The following is a 20975-nucleotide window of genomic DNA, read 5'->3' as shown; positions in this document are numbered from 1 at the left end:
AGTGTCAAAAAATGTGTCGGAAATGAAAGAGAGGCGAATAGAGGTCCTCAGTGCATTATGGGAGGTCCCCTGTCAGCCTAGACCTCTAGCAATATAATTAAAATGTGGTTTAGTGCAACCTGAGCCAACCCCAGCCGTAATCATTTTAGTTTGTTTTTTTTAAAATCAAGAATGAAAGATTAAAAAGGGCTGTTAAAAAAAGAAATAAAGTGGGAGGTGGAATGTGATAACTGAAGACTCTGCCTCCCATTGTACTCTTGGAAACTCTAGGAGTTACAACTAAGCCATAGTGTAGGTTTTTCCTTTTTTTTTTTTTTTTTTTTTCTTTATCACACTTCAAAAGTTTCTAGGCATAGGCTGTCCCTGTTTTGGTGTTTTTTAAAGCAGTGAAACATGTATAAAAATTCCCGAAGTGGGATGGCTTGGAAGCAAATGCTTTTCTTCTTTGTTTACTGAGAAAGAGTTGAAATTGAGTCTAGCATGCACCAAGCAATCCTTTCAAACACGTTTACGTCATTTTGAGCATCCCTGCAAAACATTCTTTGTTACAGAAGTTTTTCTTTGGGTTGTTTTTGTTCGCTAAACTCCTCTCAGTGTCGCTTTTCTGTTACATGCCACAGAAGGCGAGGGGCGAGTGAGGCCTGTCACATGAAACAGGAAGGCACTCCTCAACACTCGAGAGTGCTTTGTCCCACAGGAAACAGTGGAAATCTGCCTGACGCTTCAGGAGGGGGGAAAAAAACCCATATTGTGGTGATGTGCAGTAGCGATGAATATAGAGGAGATTGCCATAATCAGTGCAGACATGTGTCACCTCCCGCAGGGCAAAAAAAGTCTTTTGGTTTAAACAAGGTATATAAATGTTTTTGTCAAGTAAAATATTCAAACCTATTGCGCCTCTTATCCTGCTGTTAGTTTTATTCTACATAGATATTGAATAATCTGATTATAGGATCCAAAACCTGCTTGCCTAGAAACATTTTGTCAATTTATGGAAGAAAAAAATGTTGCCCATAGTTAGCAACCTAAATTCATAGATTAACGTGCCCTACAAATGTATTTAACCCAGTGATTCAGTACTTTGCAGTGACCGAATCGTCTTAGAAATGATTTAACATCTTAGACGATCTGGATTTTGGGATTTATTTATTTATGCATTGGCTGCTTTCCATGCCCTTATCCTTGAGGGGTAGCACTGAGTGTTTGTGTGACTGTGACCATGGCTTTTTTTTTTTCTGAATAAATGGATTGTCTGTTGATTTGCATGAGGGGAAAATAACTAAATCTTAACTACAAGAAAGTCCAAAGGGGGGTGATCGTATACCTGTGAATGGGTTATGATTTAGGTAGACTGTGTGAAGCCAGATCAGATAAAAAAAAAATAAAAAAAAATCACTGCCCAAGATATATTTTCTTATTATTTTCATGCTTTCGTGTAGTAATAAAACGAAAAGTAATATGACATGTCTTTTTTTTTAAACAAGCAACAACAACATATTAAGTTTACTGTGTAAATGTGAAACTTAAATGACTAGTTGAATACTCAACTGCTGAGCTGCTCAGTTTCATTCTTAATAGCTTAGTCAAAAGGTGACATGCACATTGCAGACATTGTGATGTCTGATTAATGCAGGAGAACTTGAAGCAGCTTGAAGTTTACTCATAGCTCATTATAAAGCGTAAAGATGATAAATCGGCTATGTTTTGTTTCTCATTCAGTCTTTTCAGATTTAGAGTTTTTTAACCAGTCCTTTAGAGTTAAGAGTTTGGGCTATCATTTAGATCATACACCCATCAAGTCGATATGATTTAACTGCTGGTTGTTCAAAAACTGGTGGAAGCTGAGAGCCGACACAGACATGTGAAGGCATGTATTGATATGTTTTACCTTTCAGCTCATACTTTATGTGTTCAGTGCTATGTCAGACACTAATCATAGTAAACAGAAATTTGGCAGGCACAGACACGAGTCCAATGCTAGCTCCAACTCACAGTCTGGGCTGGTCAACAAGGAAATGTAGTGTCAGCAGAGCAGGCTTTGTAGCAATAGAGAGGGTAAAGATTCATCCATAAACACTCCATTGTTTTTATTGTAATCTGTGTCATTCATATTTCACTGTTGAGCACTTGTATTCAGTTTTCCCCTCACTGCCTTCCTTCTCCTTTCAGATGATATTGACGGTGTACCTCAGCGACGGGGAGCAGGCCGTGACTGAGGTGCCCATCACCCCTGAAACAACGTGCCGCGATGTCGTCGAGTTCTGTAAAGAGCCCGGCGAGAGCGGCTGCCATCTGGCCGAGGTGTGGAGAGGCAACGGTAAGACCCATTTAAAGCTTTCTCACGGACCTGCTGAAGTGCTTAATATTCAGAACAGGGAGCGCTGCCTTTCTTATAGGAAGCAGCATCCAGTTGGCTGCCACGTTAAAGAGAAAGAACAGCGGTTGTCTCTTGTAAATGCCTGAAGGTGAAGTAATCTGAAACCCCATTATTGCTGAGCCAGACACTTCATTTGCATGCACAAGAATTTCATTTTCTCAAACAGTAGCCTTTAGCTTTCTTTATTAATGTAAAAACAAGCACTTTAAAAAAAAACGAGTTGAGGGGCTGAATGAGGCCGTGCATGCTTACCTGAATGGAATAAAATAATTCACATAGCAAATTTTAATATGAGAAAAAGGGTTATGTGCCAGTGTACTTCACGCCCCTGTCACAACAGATTCCACTCGGTCCCATCACCATCGCTGTGCTGACACACCCTTTGTTATCAGCGGTTTTTAAAGGCCTACTGCTCAGTTGAAAACAGCATTCCAGTAAAACGCTTTATTGACCTCACGTTATGCAGTCATGTGAGGCCTGACAATGCAACTGGCTGCCCCAAAACCCTCCTAAAACCTCTCTACCTACTGTCTCGGTCTCAATCTTTTTCAGTTCTGCATACACATTATGCTGTAAATATTCATCTCTATCAGTGGACTCTTCCTCGGGGTATCATCATTTTAATTCTGAGATTGTCTGTATGGCTACGATGTAAACAGAAATAGCATAAAGTGAATTATTCACACACATAATCCCTGCAAATGTATGGAAGGTGGCATCACACTCAGAGACAAGCAGTTTGATGCCCTGCGTGATTAAGAAGCCCAACTAAAAATGAGGAGTCTGGGAGAAAGAAAATCTTTGAAGTAGGAGAGACTAGAAAGGTTTTGTTTTTGTTTTTTTCAATTGCTGTGGTGATTTTTTTTTTTTTTTTTTTTTTTAATTTGTGCTTCAAGAAATAATTTCACAACTTGGAAAAAATGCTTTTTTTCCCTGAATTTAAAAGTGTGTTAATGTGTAAAGTAATACTTAGTTTGGGAAAGTGGGAAACAGCATACATATCCAAGAACAGTTGTCTGGATGAAAGTGCCTCGTTGATGCCACAGGTCAAAGCAGAATGGCCAGACTGCTTTGAGCTGATAGGAAGGCATATCGATATGGAGCAAAAACTGTGAGGCATGTTTCCCGCACCTTGTTGAATCTGAGCCTTGAACATTTAAGGCAGCTCTGAAGACAAAAGAGGGTCCAACCCAGTACTAGCAGAGTGTAACTAATGATGTGCCGACTGACTGTATAACAAGTTAATCACTGAGCTTTAGAGTTAAGTGTTTTTTGTTCATTTAAGTACCAGGCTAGCTGAAAATCAGTGTACCTATTGTAAATGACTGAACCTGGTCGACCTTTCCTTAACTTTTCAGAGCGAGCAATCCCCTTTGAGCACATGATGTATGAACACATGCAGAAATGGGGACCTCGGAAGCAAGAAGTCAAATTCTTCCTCCGGCACGAAGATTCACCAACTGAGAGCAGCGATCAAGGTGTGTGCTGTCTGCTGCTTTCTCTGCTCTGTGTGCTTGTTTTTTCACACAGAAGGCTGAACAGTAGAGGGTGGAGTCGATAGCTGTCGGGAAATTCTTGGCATCTGTTCTGCCTTCCTTGTAATGAAGACTGGTGTCACTTGGTGTTTTTTCTTTCTGTTTTCTTCTGCCACGTCTAGTCTAGCCAAGCCGTTTGCAGACTTTACACATCAAAAAAGCCCAGATTTCTCTCTGTTTTTGTTTTCTCCTTTTTTGGAGCTTTGTAAATATTAGTTTAGCCTTTCTTAAAATAGGTGAAGTGTCGTTATGTTCTTAAAAGCTTTGTAGAATTAAAAAAGCAAAGGTTGTTCAGAGGGGAATATCAATGGAATAACTGGTTTGCCAGCTATCCCACGCACATTAATTACATTGTCTTTCTGTCTGGATAGAGCAGAGCCACATAAACAGCTATGTGTAACATCCACTCTTAAGTATTATCAGCCTGAGTCTGTAATGTTTTAACTACAAGTTACCTGGTGGTCTTCCCGATCATGTTTACATTGGCTATAAACTACCAAATAAAAGCTGAGGTCATTCTTTCCTGTTTTGTTTTTTTTGTTTTGTTTTTTTTTTAATTACAGAAAAGAGGGCAGTTTTCTGTCCTCTGCTGTGAATTTTTATACATTTATTAAAAGTATGAGGTAGGTGGCTTTAGTTAGCAGTGCTTGTCCCAGTTCTTAAAGCCCCCTGTCATGTGCAATCATACCAGTGAACTTTAAGACGATTTCAGACAATGGTGGTTGTCTCTGAATCTTCACTTGCGTGCGGTACCTTCGTCTTTGCACTCCTGCACTCTTGAGTGTCGCACTAGTACACTGCATGTCTGTATTGGGTTTTTCGGATTTTATTTATTTATGGTGACTGCTTCTTTTTTTTTTTTTTTTTTTTTTTCCCCCCCCCCTTCTTTTTTCAGGGAGTCAGCAGTCTCAGGAGCAAATGAGTCGCAGAAGTGGAAATACTGGAGACAAGCACAATGAGAATGGGGTGAGAATTAATGTTGAAATATCTGTCTCTGTGTAGTGTTCTTTAACATTTTCCCTATAGTTCACAGTACAAGATAGAAGTATAAAACACACTAGAAATGAAACGGGAGTACATGTGTCTTTGTTTTGGGGGTTTTGGTCATGCTTCACCGTAATAATATGATTTTAACTCCAAACTCAGAGGATCATCTCTGCTCTGGTGTGGCAGGGCTGTTCCTTTTCCACACACTGTTGGCGTTTTCCTGTCAGGTGTACCCATTGATGTACTCTTTGGCTTAAGGATGTGTGTACTAAGAGATGTGAATGACTTCGATAAGAGCAGCCTCTGGGAACAGCTTTCTCTCTCTGACCATCTGTCCCAGATTTCTCAACAAGAAAGTGTTGCGGTCAAGAAATTGTAACTAATTCAACCTTCAGGGTTGAAAGAAGGCTTTGTTTATTTTGTTTTCAAGAGCATAAAAGCACCCAGAAGCTATCCTCTGTATATTCTCCTAGAAAATGTGCAATTTTTAACTTTGTTTTTGTTGAGAAGATCTGTTTTGTCATCCATAGACTACATGTACATAGCCCATTGTACTTAAAAATTAATTCTACAGTGAAATATCATTTCTCAGATTTAATTTGAGGTTTTTTGTCAGTATTAAAAGAACCGTGTGAGGTATAGTCCTTTTTACAGAACCAGTATTCAAGTATTTAAAAGTAACTGGACACTGGGTGACTAAATGTTTCCTGCATGTTGTTTTATGCACAAAAGGCCGGCTTTTTTTTTCTTAGATGTGTTTCCAGTTAGACCTAGATGGGTTTGAATGGATGTCAGTATGTGTAAAGAAGCAGATAAATCAAAGTGATTTGATTAGCCAGAATTAATGGTGAATTAATTACAGTCAAGAATGCACCAAGATGGAGTAATATCATGACAGAAGCTGAGAGGATTCGTCTTAAGATAGAAACCCTGGGTGAGCCTTAAATAATAGTAAGGCGGGTACAGTTTTCAAAAAAGCATTAAAAAAAAAGCTTCTTTGAAAATGATGGATAGAAGAAAGGAACAACTCGAGCTCTGAAGCATCACCTCATCTGTCAAACATGGCGGTTTTGCTTCTGTTGTGATGAGGCTGCTAATGAAAGTGGCATGGTGGCGTTTATTGATAGTTTCCCTGCTGATAGAGGGAACAGGGCGAACGCAGATGTGTACCGAAGCTTTCAGATTATCTCTTTGGACAAAATGTAAACATTCAGCAGGTAAATTAAAATCTTCAAACAGCCCAAACATCTGAGTAATGAAGGACCTTTCATGGTCACGAGGTGAAGGGGGTGTTTGTGGATGGTTGCAGATATTATTTTTAAAACTTTGAGCACTCTGTGTTTAAAAGGCGTGTATTTCCTCCACAGCTCTTTGTATAATAAATAAACCTAAACTTGGCGCTTTAATCTACTGTGCTTTATTTTATTTCACGAGTAATGTGCTTAAGGAGAGAGCCTCAGAAATAAACAGTGTAATGCTTTAGAGTGTAGATATAGAAATTGACTATTGATCGGCACCAAATGACACACTCTGTATCATTAGTGTCACTACTGACCGAAAGAGACACTGAATGGCTCCTCCCATTCAAAGTACTGAGACTAACTTGTGTCCAAGTTTCTTCTTAATATCTGATTTAGAGGATTATATTAGTCGGCCCTCTGGATGATATAATGGTTGTAAAGAGGATCAGTGCTTTAGCTTTTCCACTTGCTGCTGCCCAAACCCCAGAGGCTTTCAGTCAGCCCAGCAGAGCTGATCATCATCATCATCTTAAAGAACAGCGATCCCTGTAGGGAATACTACGATTACAATTCATTTTTTTTATATCACCATTTTAGCTGCCATAAATGATAATTACAGCTCATTGGCACTACCCAGAAATGTAATTGAATTAGTCAAGACTAGTAACAATATCAAACTGCCTGTGACGCCAGTTTCTCGGTTGCTGTTTTTCCTTTGAAATCTCTTATAATTAATAGCTTAGGATTTGTAGGTTGTAGCTCAGGAGGCAGAGTGGGTCTAAGAGAGAGAGCCTTATCCCCGGGTGGTGTCCCGTTGCTGTTGGCTGTTAAACATATTGTTCTTATTTTATTAACAGACTAGTATTCCTGGGATCGACTAGCAAGGACAGCAATGTTTAAACGTCCAGACAACTAGTCGCACACATCCCCAGGAATTACTCCAGTGTTACCCTGATAAGACTTTACATTTGCAAGCAATTACAGTCGTTGTGGGCAAATGTATACAATTTGCAGATGGGTTTATGAAATCCTGCAGAACGGCATCCCTCATCAGCGTGCACTTGGCTGCTTTCGTCCCCTCTTCCTGCCGTCTGCTCAGTTGGGCGTTTCTCTCTCTTCGCCACACGAGAGAGTCGATTTCTCCCTCAGAGGAACTGTCACTGATGCAGTGTTGCTTGAGTGCATTTGAGCATGGCCGTGTTCATGTGCCAGTGGCTTCCCCCACTCTGCCCATCTCTATCTCGATTGAGTCATCATGCTGCCCTTCCAGCCTTTATGAGGCTTTCTAGACATCCTTATAACTAAAAGTCTTAACAAATGCCAAGGAGTAAAAGATTGTCTATGTGGGTGCACTACTGTTGCATTCTTTGAGTAAAGTAAAAGTTGAATTTACTCCCAGCAAGACGCATGTTTTTTCACGTCTCCTCTAACCAAACAGAGCAGTAGTTACAGGTATTGTTGTTGGTATTATTGTCCTCCCCACTACTTTAAATATGTGTTGGATCCAGCATCCATGCACTTGACACACGATATGCCTCTTACTAAGCTCTACTCGAGCCAGGATTCTACATTTTTCAGTCTGTTGTTGAAGGAAAAAAGGCACCATGACATTTCCTGCATCGTCTCCTCCCTCTCAGTGCTCTTTCCAAAGGCAAAGGCTGGGAGCATTTCAATATCGCTTGTAGTTTGGTGGAGCGTGTTCGCTCAGTATTCTGTTTAAAGGTAGTCGTCAGTGTTTTGAATCTAGAAATCCAAAACTCTGTAGGGAAAAGCCAGCCTGCCTTTATTCTGTGAGCTCTTGAAGAACACATGGGTGCCGAAATTTCAACTTCATGAAAACTCTTCTTGGAGGTGAAACCTTTTTTCTTTTCTTTTTTTTTTTACCTCTCATTTAAATTTCTGTTCAGGCTCTCCGTCAGTAGTCGACAGTTTGCTGCATGGATCTGTGTCTCGGGTTTGGCTGCAGTAGCGTTTGGTTGTGCAGGGCTCTCTTCCACTTATCTTTTACAGCTGTAACACTTGGTTGAATAGCGAGCTATGATTTGTTACTTTTATATTTAAAAAAAAAAAAAACTTAACACACCACATTGCTCTTTTGCATCTTATGTGACGGCGATTGTTTGAGAGTGACAAACACTGACAACAAACATGAGCAATAAGAAAACAACACAAACACACAAGTGAATTGCAGACTTCAGCTCATTCGATTGTGCTATGCATGTAAAATGTAATGGAAAGACACAGGCTGATCAGTCATTAAAAATGATCAATAGTACCGGCTTGTGTCGCCGCTCATTACAAAGCTTTGGGCTGACAGCTGACTCGAAGTTTCAAGAAGGTTTTCAGCTCTGAGCTTACAGACTTGTGGTGGTAGTAAACAGAAGTCTGAGTTACTAAACAGAGGGCAAAGTTGTATGTATTTATTTATTTGTTAAGGAATTTGATTATTAACTATTGGACACTAAGTTAGAGCAGTTTCAAATTTATAAACATACACATCTAAAGGAAAGTAAACGACTGAGATCTACAATTTTGCCTCCGGCTGAAAAGAGTAGGGCAAACACAGTTAATTGATGTTCTTCATTCATATTCATCTTAAATATAAATTTAACATTTCCAAATTTGCCACTGCTAAACTGAACTTGTGCTTTGTGGGAATTAAAATGATAAAAATGATTTTTAAAAAAAAGATGGGTAAACATATTGGGGGATGCGAGGGGTACGTGAGGCATTGTGGTCTCTAATCTTTTCGTTTTTTTGGCGCATTGTAAAGATCTGCAATGACGCTGATTGGATTTCACTTTTTCCCCTTAGAGCTTCAGTTTCGTACACTTCATTTTCTTTTAAACTTTGTAATGCAATGAAGTAGCAAAGAATGAAGTTGTTTGTTTGTCTGCCAAACAATTCATTGTGCAGTGATGCCACAGTGACGTCAGTTACCGAGCTCTGTTTAACGATGAACATGATCAGTGTATTAATATAACAGCAAAATAAGAGCTTGTGCACATTTACAGTCCACCTAGTCATCAAAGAGTAAAGCTCTCCAGTGTTACTGGCCATCAACAACAGGTTATTTTATGTATGGAAACACAGCTTCCTCTAGCTAAACCTCTGGAACTCTTTGTTCTGGACAACCAGAGCTAAATGTAATAAACTGATTCATGTTTTTGTTTTGCTGTAACAAAACCGACTTCTGGTAATTTTGTGTGCTTGAGTAACGTGGCAGCCTCGTGTCTGGTCACAGCTCCACTCTTTTACTCCAGTAATGCCTTCATACGATACGAAGCTTATGCTGTGTGTATAAACACCAAATGACATGTTGCCCCTCAGAGGCTCGGGCCTACTGCCCACTAACTGATTCTCCATCATAATTAAGGTCCCATAATGATGCTGTTTTGGAGAAAGAGTCCCCAGCTCTCAGTACTGTGCAGTCTACTGCAGTTTTACCCTCTGGCTACTGAATCCAGACATCTTTTAAAATCATTTCTGCAAATGGCTTTTTTTTCTCTCTTTCTCTTCGTAACCTATTTCTCTGTGCTTAGTTTTTCAGCTTCTTTTTCTTATATAATATTTTTGGCTTATGTAATGTTGCAGGCCCGTATTATTCTGCATTTATTGACTTGAACTTTGTGTTATCATAGCAGAGTGCTATCAAACATTTACCTGAATATTGGTGTAAAAAAGCACAAAGGTATTTCTTAGAGATGTTGAACAACTCTGCTGTTAAATGTTAATGTTTTGGCTGAGAGTCGAGAATAATGTAATGTAATTTTGAGTCTGAATCAGTCACCTTTTAGTACAGGAATTATAAGTCATATTTTTCTTGTCAAATTAGCCTTTTTTCCTGATTTAAAATATTGTCATATGTGAGTTTTTATAAGGGAAAACCTTCATTAAACTCATTATTAATCATCAGTCTCAGTGGTTCAACATCAAGAGTAGTTGGGAAGATTTCAGTGTATTGACCAGTTCCTGTGTTGGTGTGTAGGTGGGCAGCCAGCGTGTGGAGCTCACGCTGTCGGAGCTGCAGGAGATGGCCACACGGCAGCAGCAGCAAATCGAGGCTCAGCAGCAGATGCTTGTTGCAAAGGTATCAGCAGCTTCATTCTCTTACCACGAATCCTTCCTCCAAATACAGTCATGGTCTTTTATGCAAAGTTTGTTTTATGCTAACAAAATGTGTTAATTGGAAGCACAAGTGAGTCCATGTTTCTCGTCTTTTTGCAGTTCATATTATGTTTGTGTTTCAGTAAAGTCGGTAAATGTTCTTATGCTGGGATGTGTTACTGAAAAATTGTTGCAGTAACTTAACTGAGTAACATAGCAGACCTGACAAATCATAGCCTTGGCCAGGGTTTGGCCTGATGGTGTGTCATTTAGTCCGATGCCACAGACGCAGCCTGGGCATTAGTTCAATCAAGTTCAGGACACAAAGCAGCCTTGGACCGCTCTGTCGGAGAGAAAGTGGAATGTTGTTGCACTCGTCTCATCCAAAGAGTCTGTCGTGACCTGAAATGGGGGCAAACCATTATGTAACGAATGAGATTGGATGCAGTGTGAGTCACGGTGCCAGGATTGTCCAGTCGGTCAGAAATGATACTCAAGTCTTTGCAGGAATTAGCGCTATTCACTAACCAGCTGCAGCTCCACATCATCAGGATTTTATCTGGAGTTGTGAAAAGCATCCTTGTGAATAATTATCAATAAAGACCTGCTTGACTTTCAGACAAGCAGGTCAAGTGCTTAGCTGAAAGTCCGTAGGGTGGAGTCAAGTTATTAGCTAATGCAAGAAAGCTTGGATAGTAAGCTGTAACCATACATTATATGGGTGCATCACACAGAGGCAGTTAGCTAGGCCTGTAATTAACCACAATGCGAGCCATATAATGTTGTGACATTGTCATTAAAAAGATACCAGTATAACAAACACAAGTTAAGAGGCCCATGTCAGTACCCGTTTGTGAGGTGTTGGTAATTTGGCATTTATTTTATAGTCCAGCTATTTGACAAATTACAGTACTGTGCAAGTCTCAAGTTGCCCATTATTTCTTAATATTTATAATTAGAAAGTGGTCTTGCACATTAGTGTTCTAGGCTTTCTGAAGGGCTTTCAATGTTTTGTCCATTCCTGTACCTGACCATTTTCACAATGTTTGTTTTGTTTGAACCACTTAACACCAACTTGTGAATCATTTAAACATAAAAAGCCACCTACAGTGGGGCAAAAAAGTATTTAGTCAGCCACCGATTGTGCAAGTTCCCCCACTTAAAATGATGACAGAGGTCAGTAATTTGCACCAGAGGTACACTTCAACTGTGAGAGACAGAATGTGAAAAAAAAAATCCATGAATCCACATGGTAGGATTTGTAAAGAATTTATTCGTAAATTAGGGTGGAAAATAAGTAAGTATAAATCTCTGGCTCTCACAGACCTGTAACGTCTTCTGTAAGAAGCTTTTCTGTCCCCCACTCGTTACCTGTATGAATGGCACCTGTTTGAACTCATCATCTGTATAAAAGACACCTGTCCACAGCTTCAAACAGTCAGACTCCAAACTCCGCCATGGCCAAGACCAAAGAGCTTTCGAAGGACACCAGGAAAAGTATTGTAGACCTGCACCAGACTGGGAAGAGTGAATCTACAATAGGCAAGCAGCTTGGTGTGAAAAAATCAACTGTGGGAGCAATCATCAGAAAATGGAAGACATACAAGACCACTGATAATCTCCCTCGATCTGGGGCTCCACGCAAGATCTCATCCCGTGGGGTCAAAATGATCATGAGAACGGTGAGCAAAGATCCCAGAACCACACGGGGGGACCTGGTGAATGACCTGCAGAGAGCTGGGACCAAAGTAACAAAGGTCACCATCAGTAACACACTACAACGGCAGGGAATCAAATCCCGCAGTGCCAGACGTGTTCCGCTGCTGAAGCCAGTGCATGTCCAGGCCCGTCTGAAGTTTGCCAGAGAGCACATGGATGATACAGCAGAGGATTGGGAGAATGTCATGTGGTCAGATGAAACCAAAGTAGAACTTTTTGGTATAAACTCAACTCGTCGTGTTTGGAGGAAGAAGAATACAGAGTTGCATCCCAAGAACACCATACCTACTGTGAAGCATGGGGGTGGAAACATCATGCTATGGGGCTGTTTTTCTGCCAAGGGGACAGGACGACTGATCCGTGTTAAGGACAGAATGAATGGGGCCATGTATCGTGAGATTTTGAGCCAAAACCTCCTTCCGTCAGTGAGAACTTTGAAGATGAAACGAGGCTGGGTCTTCCAACATGACAATGATCCAAAACACATCGCCCGGGCAACAAAGGAGTGGCTCCGTAAGAAGCATTTGAAAGTCCTGGAGTGGCCTAGCCAGTCTCCAGACCTCAACCCCATAGAAAATCTGTGGCAGGAGTTGAAAGTCCGTGTTGCTCGGCGACAGCCCCAAAACATCACTGCTCTCGAGAAGATCTGCATGGAGGAATGGGCCAAAATACCAGCTACTGTGTGTGCAAACCTGGTAAAGACCTATAGTAAACGTTTGACCTCTGTTATTGCCAACAAAGGTTATGTTACAAAGTATTGAGTTGTATTTTTGTTATTGACCAAATACTTATTTTCCACCCTGATTTACGAATAAATTCTTTACAAATCCTACCATGTGGATTCATGGATTTTTTTTTTTTTTTCACATTCTGTCTCTCACAGTTGAAGTGTACCTCTGGTGCAAATTACTGACCTCTGTCATCATTTTAGGTGGGGGAACTTGCACAATCGGTGGCTGACTAAATACTTTTTTGCCCCACTGTAGTTCAAGGGATGAGCCAGGGCTGACAACTTAGGAAAGAACCAATTTTAAATTGTATCTTTAGGCACTCGGTTACTAACAGCCTACAAAAACAAATTTGCTCCAGTTTCTTTAGGTAAATCCATCAAAAATGCCAAATATTACACAATTTGACATGATAAAAAAGCACTTTTGCAGAAACATGATTCCCAAAGAACTATTAGAAGAAAATTTTATATATCCTGTTCAGTGTCCAGTGTGCTTTCTTTGAAGAAACTGGACAAGTGGAGGACAAAGGAAGTGGCAGGCCTAAAACACGATCTACATGCAGATGAACAGTACTGCATCAAGTCATGCTTGATGAGGAAAAGAATCCAGCAAAGACCTGGCACAAGACCCGAGAAATGCAACTGGATCCTCGGTTTATCAATCATGATTCACTGAAGCCTAATCAGAAATGGTCTTAGTTCACAGTGCTTTCAGTCCATAGTGCTGTGCTTGGTGGCCTTCAAGAAGCCACTGTTAAGGAAGGAAAAGAGAAATTGCCAAATTACAAAAAAAAAAACAGGACTGAAAGTGAGAGGCAACGGGTCTTATGGAATGATGAATCCAAATTTTAATTTGTCATTATTTCATTTAATTTTCCATGGATTGGTCTCCCAGGACCTCAACATTATTGAAGCAGTGTGGGACAGAACAGAACAAAAGGCAGCCAACATCCAACGAAGAGATTCTAATGTTCCTCAACAAGCCTGGAGAACTATTTCTAAGGATTATTTAAAAGAAAATTGGCTAATCAATGCCAAGTATCTGCGTCTGTGCATCTATGCTAATGAACAAAGCACTATAGAGTCACTTTATACTCCAAAAGCAGTGTGCTTCTAAATATGCTGCTAAAAATCAAGGCTTTGGAAAAGGACCTCACAAACCAATGGTGGCTACCCTCCTACTGTCTATTATCAGGATTTCTCCTTCAATGGAGGAGGAGGAGCTGAACGTCGCACAAACAGCCTACCTTGTCACTCTGTGACTTTTCATTGCACTAACTCACTCTGACCACCGTGCTTGTGGTATGCTGATCAGTCATGCAAAATAAAGCCCGCTGTAGACTCACTGATAGAAAGACTATTTATTGCCTTTGTTGTGGTGTCTGAAAAGTAGGCCCACTTGAAGCCCTGCAGTCATTTGGAAACCTGGCCCTGTCATTTCCTATTTTAGGACTTTAACTGGAGCAATTCTCAGTTGGGCGGAGATGAAGTCATCTGACCCTTTCTTCAGCCTTCAGACCGTCTTGACACGGCACAGAAATTCACTTAATGTACTCAGTAGAACGATTTAGCCTAGTTTTAGATTTCCTTTAAGCTTTGGGTGGTGCCCTGCTGATTTTTTTTGATTCGTGTGTTGGGATTTTATGTTTTAACCTATAAAGATATACAAATTGTACAGTTTAAAACCACCATTTTATGAAGGTTTCCCCTGTGACTCAATCACTCTTTGCTTTGCTTTCCAAAGGAGCAACGTCTGCGTTACCTGAAGCAGCAGGAGCGACGTCAGCAGCAAAGCGTTTCAGAGAGCGAGAAGCTGCAGAGGCTGAAGGAACGTGTAGAGAGCCAGGAGGCCAAGCTAAAGAAGATTCGCGCAATGAGAGGCCAGGTGGACTACAGCAAGGTCATCAATGGCAACCTGTGTACGTATACTTAAAATATGTGCATAACTTTACCACCACTCTTTAGAGACGATTATATTTGAGTATCAGATAGATAACTGTTTCACAGAAAGGTTGTCTGCGCTCGGCTCGAGCTATTTCACAGTCTATCAGACACTGAAAGAAGATTTATATCTCATATCAGTGCATACTTTATATTCAGAACTCTTGACTTTAGACGAATAAGAGTTCTGAAACGTCTTGGTCTTGAGGATCTTTTCGTTTCTTTAATAAAAGAATAGCATTTGATTTTTGATGAATGGTTTGGAGTATTTTTTCCCCCCAAAACAAAGAAGCTGTCTGTTGGTGCTGATCCAGATCCTTTTCCTTTTTTTCCCCCCCCTCCTAAATGCAGCGGCTGAGATCGAGCAGGTTAGCAGCCTGTTCCAGGAGAAGCAGGCGGAGTTGCAGGCAGCTGTGTTGAGGGTGGAGCAGCTTAGCCTGCAGCTAGAGGACCTGCGGAGAGGAAAGCTGAATGGCATACAGGCGTCCCTGGGTGGCCAAGTAACCGGTGCTGCAGCGCTGGAGCTCCGCAAACTGTACCAGGAGCTTCAGGTAATGCAGAGTTAAAATTAGTGCATCATGTCGTGCATACTCTTACAAGGTCCGCTACGTTTACAGTGATAGCCGATTATCTTGGTCCAGTCTTTCTATGCATTTGTTTATGTCTTCACTCATCATCAGATTCGAAACAAGTTGAATCAGGAGCAAAACAGCAAGCTGCAGCAACAGAAGGAGCTTCTGAACAAGCGCAATATGGAAGTGACGCTTATGGACAAGCGCATCAGTGAGCTGAGGGAGCGTCTCTACAAGAAAAAAGCTGAGGCACGTCAAAAAGAGAACCTCCCTGTAAGACTAGGAGCCCTTAACATCTCCTGTTTACATATTTTTGGGGGCGGGAAAGTTCTGAAAGTTTTATTGTTTTGTTTTTTTCCCCTCTATCTCTCTGTAAGACATCAGCTTATACACTGCAGGGTTTTTTGTTTTTTTTTATTTAAAATGAAACATTTAAATGCTGTTTTTAAAGTTTTTATAGATACTCAAAGAAACGTTTTCATTTGTCTTCTTAGAGGAGCTGTAAAGCCCTTGGAGTAGTGAAAGTTTTATACAGTTTTCGCTTTTCAGCTGTTTTGACATCTCAAACATTTCTCATTCTCTGTTATTATAGCTGAATAGAGCCAATGGGCCTCCATCTCCCCAGCCAGCTCCCGGCACTCTGGGTCGTGTTGCTGCTGTCGGGCCATATATCCAGGTTCCAGTACCGGCTCGACAGGAAGGTGGCTACACCATACCACCAGATCCACTGAAGCCACAGACTCTGGGTGTTAATAACCAAGCTAACCATGGCCGCACTAAATCAGGTTTGTTTAAACCCAAACATTTTACACATGGAGATTTTCTATTTTTTAAATTTTTTATTTTACAAAATGCAGAAATGTTTAAAAAAACACTGAAAAGTTTAGTACATGTAGTCTGAGAGTGCAGGTCCTATAGAACAGCGGTCCCCAACCCCTGGAGTGCGGACCGGTACTGGTCCATGAGACATTCGGTACTGGGCCTCGAGAGTTGAGGCTCGGGTGTGAAATTAATGCTTTTCAGGGTTTTTATTGGTTTTTAGCATTTTTTTTTTTTTTAATCGTTTTTATTGTCAACTTAGTTTCCCTGGGTTTTTTCCCATGTGTTATGAATAAATCTTCTCTTTTGGTACCGGTACTGGTTTTATTTTGTTGTATTTATCCACGACACCTTAAGAGCCGGGCCGTGAAAATATTGTCGGGCATAAACCGGTCCGTGGCACAGAAAAGGTTGGGGACCGCTGTTGTAGAGCCAGCTGGTCAACGAAGCCATGAATGTCTGAAAGTGAGATCACTGATTTCAGACTTTGGACAGTATCAGAAACCTCCAATCATCCAGGGTTCTGTTCAGATAGATCATAAATCCAGCATTTCCAGCTACACACTTTCTGCATGCTGCTGAAGTTCCTTCCTCTGCCTGAACTGATTCCTTCCTACCTGACATCTCAGTTGATTCTCCACCTGGGCTTGATTTCTGTGATTGCTTTTCTTTCCTCCCTTCCTCTCTAACCTCACTCTTCTCCTGTGTTGTGTAACCTGTATTTCCCTTCCTTGTCTCTCCGTCTCTCTTTCATGTCTATCCTGTCTTGTCTTTGTGATGTCTGTCTCACTGGGTGTGGGGGTTGGGTGGGGGATGACTCTTCTTGGGGCAGACGGTGTGCGAAAGCCTCCCGGCCCTTGGAAAGTGTCTGATTTAGACATCGTTGTGGACCCGGTTCCCCCGTCCCTTCCAGAATCACACCCGGGCCCTGGAGCCTCCACTGGCTCTGACGGCACGTCCCGTGAGTGCACAGCGCTGCATAAGCAAAAGGATGGCACCTGCAGAACCTTGTCTTGATTGTAGCACAGGATCCACAGCATGCCCCAGATTTCATTTTTTCTCCCTCCATATTACAACAATGTAATCCATCATACAATTTTTATTCCATCTAATCGAGTTTCTTATTGCGTGGACTAATTGAGTATTTAAGAACTCTCCCCAGTAACACCATGAGCCACCCACACTCTAATCACTCACTGCTGTGATGGGTAAATTGCTACAACTGTCTCAGGCTGAATCCATAAATCACTGACTGGTCATTAAGATTCCTCTGTGGATTTGGCCAGTGACTTGAAAGTACTGGGGTGCTGTTTAAAAGCATAAGCTGCACGAAGTTGGTGTTGTTGATTGTAGCTGATATCATGCCTCACATGACTGATGGCAAAGCGCTGCTGGTCCTGTGTGTTCTCGTACACTTCTGAGAAGGTTCGCTGAGTTGAGTGCTTCGTCAGTTTAACATGTAAAGCAGTCCATAACATCGTGGCTTTGTTCTAACTTCACCTCATTCCCAGGCCTGCGGCCACCTTAACCTTCGCACCAAACTCTAACAGCTAAGCTGTGAGAATCACTTTTAGCTGTCAAACGCTTTACATGCACGAGGAATTTAACTTGTGCATGTTAAAATATCATAGGATTCACTCTTTAAGTGTCACGCCTGATAATCTGAGAAGAACCAGACCCAGATTTTCCCTTTTAGACTCTGGATAGTGTTGCCTTATTGTACCTGTTTAGACTTTTCTTTCATTGTAAAACATTTTGGTTTTTTATAGCAGGAAAAGCACAGCTGTGATTTATAACATTACAAGTAGTGCATTTGTTTTAGGTGTGCCAGTTCAATGGCTTTATCGTTATGCATGTTTACACACTCGTGGATTACAATCACAGCTGATGGAATGATTTTTGACAAAGTTTCTTCTACCTGTTCTTTCCTACTATAACAAGTCAAAATCTCTGGTCTACTAATATATGATAGCACTTATGTACATCTTTAACACATCACTCACCAGCATTATTGCTGTGTGACAGATTGTGACGGTTATTATAATTTGTGTGTGCAGCACTTATTTCTGTTGTTTTTTGTCATCTTTTTCTTTCCTTTCACGCTGTCCTTTCTGTTTGAAATTACTATTTTTTTAATTGTTTTTATTTTTAATTTTGCATATTTTCTTTTTAGTTTCACATTTTCTGCAGTTATTATTATCTGTTATTAGCCAGATTATCTTAACTTTCATTGTAGTTACCAATAATAGTTACTAAGTTAAACACTACGTGACTAAAATCAGCAACATACTAATATGCATAAATTCCTTCCTCTACCTAACGTGAAGGCTCGGGATTTTGATCCTATTGATCAGCAGCGCCTCTTGAAACATTTAATTTGATGCAGTTTGTACTTTTAAAAGAAATAAAGAAAATCTCCCTTCTGATGTGTGAGAGTGGGGGAGCTCATGGGGAAAGATCTTCTCCTTGGATCGATGTCTATTTGTTATCAGTGATGGACATAAATGTAACATAAAGCGAGCTCTTGGTTTCTTTATTGTGTCTGGTTAATAGGATGGGCATCTAAAAAAAAAAAATCCTGACCTCCAGTTGATACCGGTCAAAACAGTATAGTTGTTTTATGTGTTTACAACATTATATTTACTAGTGGTCTGGAAATGTCATCACTAATATTCCACACAGTGCACTTAGTCATAAGAAAAAGCTGCCGTTTAAGACTAGTGCTGATGGACATGCTTTTTCAAGTCACTTGTGTGATCTTTTCTTTCTTTTGCTCTCCACTAACTGTGTCCTGTTTATGCCATAGCTAATGAAACTGGTTGGCCTACTCTAGGCAAGCCCAGTGCAACTCTAAAACCTCCTGAGAGAAGAGACTCAGGGACTGATACCCAGGGCAAAAGTGCTCCCTCAGGCTCCCCCGGTGCTCCAAGTGCAGAAAAGGTACGTCCTCCTAAACTCCTTTCATTGAAAGCAAATGGAACCGAAAATGGAGAGCATTTGTCTTTAAAATAAAAAAACATTTTTTGAAACATGTTAGCTTCAGTTATAAGGCACAACCTTCACTTTGAAAGTGAATGCTCTCTGCTTTTCATCTGCATTGCACTTTACTGAGTTTCTATACAGCTTGGAGAGCAAAATGGCTAATTTTTGAGACAGGTCGGCATGTTTCATGCAAATTATGGGTAACCACGGCAACCTCCTAGGCCTGTATGATACCAGTTGCACATATGGTAAATTGGCTGCTGAAGATGGATTTTTATTCAGTGGGAAGGAGTGAATCTTTCAATTTTTTCTGCATATAACAGCTGTTTTAATGATAAATGCCTGTATGCTTCTTCACAGGTGCTAGACTCCAAAATGGCTGTGTCCTCCCCAGCCATCAACAAGCCGCAGCCACCACCATACGGATCCCACCTCACCTCCGCAAACTCAGCCAGCTCCTTGGAGCGCCGTAAAGATGCACCTCCCCCACCTCGCCCACTCCCAAACCCACCAGCTCCCGCTTGGCCCCGTGTGCCCCCCGCCACAGGCTCGTCCTCCCAGCAGATCCAGCAGCGTATTTCAGTGCCACCAAGCCCCACCTTCCAGCCTAATGCACCGCTCTTTCCTTCTGGAATGAGTGAACGACTGGATCCTCCGCCAGCTGTGGCAGTGCGTCCCTTCATCCCAGACAGAGGATCACGGCCTCAGTCTCCCCGAAAGGGCCCACCTACCGTGAACTCTAGCTCCATCTATCACATGTACCTCCAGCAGTTGGCGCCAAAGAGCCAGCCACTAAAGCCTGCTATTAAAGCAGGTAAGAACTGAGATTTTGGGACAGTTTTCTATGAATCTTTTGCCCAGAAATTGAGAATATTTAGTTAGTTGCAGTCTGAAATGTGATGATATACTTATATCATATAAATCAAATTCTTTTAAGTTTTCAAGTGTGAAAAAATAAAAGGAATTTTAGGGGCGACGCAAGCTTTGAGGACATATGATAGACAATTTTAACTTTGGCATTTCAGACTGCCAACTCTTGTTTATTATAAGCAAAATGAAAAAGTGAATTAGTAATGAAAGTAATGATGGCATCAATGCCCTCAACTTTAACTCTACCATGTCTGCTCTCTCTTAGTATACGGGAAGCCTGTTCTCCCCTCCAGCTCGACGCCTCCCTCGCCTCTGTCTTTTGGTCAGTCAGGAGGGGCCTTCCCATTGCTCCAAGGCCAACCCAGTGGTGAGGACACATTAGACGGAGAATATGACGATCATGAGAGCTTCCAGCACCTCGAGCCGTCAGCACCTCCTCCCAGTGTGGAGAACATACCACGGCCACTCAGCCCAACCAAGCTGACGCCAATGGTACATTCCCCGCTGCGCTACCAAAGCGACGCTGACCTCGAAGTGCTCCGTAAAAAGCTGGCCAACGCTCCAAGACCACTGAAGAAGCGCAGCTCCATCACAGAACCAGAGGGTCCCAGCGGACCCAACATCCAGAAACTGCTCTACCAGAGATTCAACACTCTTGCAGGAGGCATAGAGGGAAATGGAGTTGGTGGATCTGGAGGTGGGAGTGGTGCAGGTAATGGAACACCATTTTATCAACCAAGTAATCCTCCTGGATACCTAGGAGGTGACCCTCTGGCTGATACAGACAATGGGAATCTCCTCTCAGAAACTCCGCTAGCGCCAACACCAGGCGAAGAGGAGCCGGGCTCTGACGCTCCCCCTGCCACTACTGATGCTAATGACAATGAGCCAGTGGCCTCACCAAAAGGAGGGCACATGGATCCTGCTGAAGCCGAGGGATCAGAAGACAACAGCAACAACAACGTGGGAGGCTCAGAAGCGGCGCTGCCCAGCCCTGTGCCGGAGGTCACCACTCCAGAGGAGAGTGGCACAGGGGTCTCACAACCACTGGTGAGAGACACACATACACAGACTTTTATTCAAAGAAATAAAAGT

General features: G+C 41.6%; 1 protein-coding gene across 7 annotated transcripts in view; it reads left to right on the top strand.

Annotated features, from left to right (window-relative positions):
- ppp1r13bb (protein phosphatase 1, regulatory subunit 13Bb) overlaps positions 1 to 20975 on the top strand; it is a 28304-nt gene that overhangs the window by 4965 nt on the left and 2364 nt on the right. For 2 of the 7 annotated variants that reach the window (XM_086263994.1, XM_086263989.1), the window contains 12 exons: positions 2170 to 2317; positions 3736 to 3855; positions 4808 to 4878; positions 10129 to 10230; positions 14441 to 14615; positions 14989 to 15188; positions 15318 to 15482; positions 15802 to 15994; positions 16861 to 16989; positions 18835 to 18968; positions 19371 to 19824; positions 20146 to 20930. In XM_086263994.1, the coding sequence (XP_086120120.1) occupies positions 2170 to 2317; positions 3736 to 3855; positions 4808 to 4878; positions 10129 to 10230; positions 14441 to 14615; positions 14989 to 15188; positions 15318 to 15482; positions 15802 to 15994; positions 16861 to 16989; positions 18835 to 18968; positions 19371 to 19824; positions 20146 to 20930 (2676 nt within the window). Of the gene's footprint in view, positions 1 to 317; positions 2056 to 2169; positions 2318 to 3735; positions 3856 to 4807; positions 4879 to 10128; positions 10231 to 14440; positions 14616 to 14988; positions 15189 to 15317; positions 15483 to 15801; positions 15995 to 16860; positions 16990 to 18834; positions 18969 to 19370; positions 19825 to 20145; positions 20931 to 20975 lie in introns of those variants that run through there. The other 5 variants (XM_086263995.1, XM_086263993.1, XM_086263992.1 and 2 more) reach the window with 4 other exon arrangements.

Source organism: Aulonocara sp. 'chitande type north' Nkhata Bay, linkage group LG15 (assembly GCF_057382095.1).
Source record: "Aulonocara sp. 'chitande type north' Nkhata Bay isolate Kocher_YH1m ecotype deep benthic linkage group LG15, A_spYH_male_GT1.1, whole genome shotgun sequence".
NCBI classification, from domain to species: Eukaryota; Metazoa; Chordata; class Actinopteri; order Cichliformes; family Cichlidae; genus Aulonocara; species Aulonocara sp. 'chitande type north' Nkhata Bay.
Note: the sequence above shows the minus strand (reverse complement) of the source record. Positions and strands in the feature narration are given on the sequence as shown.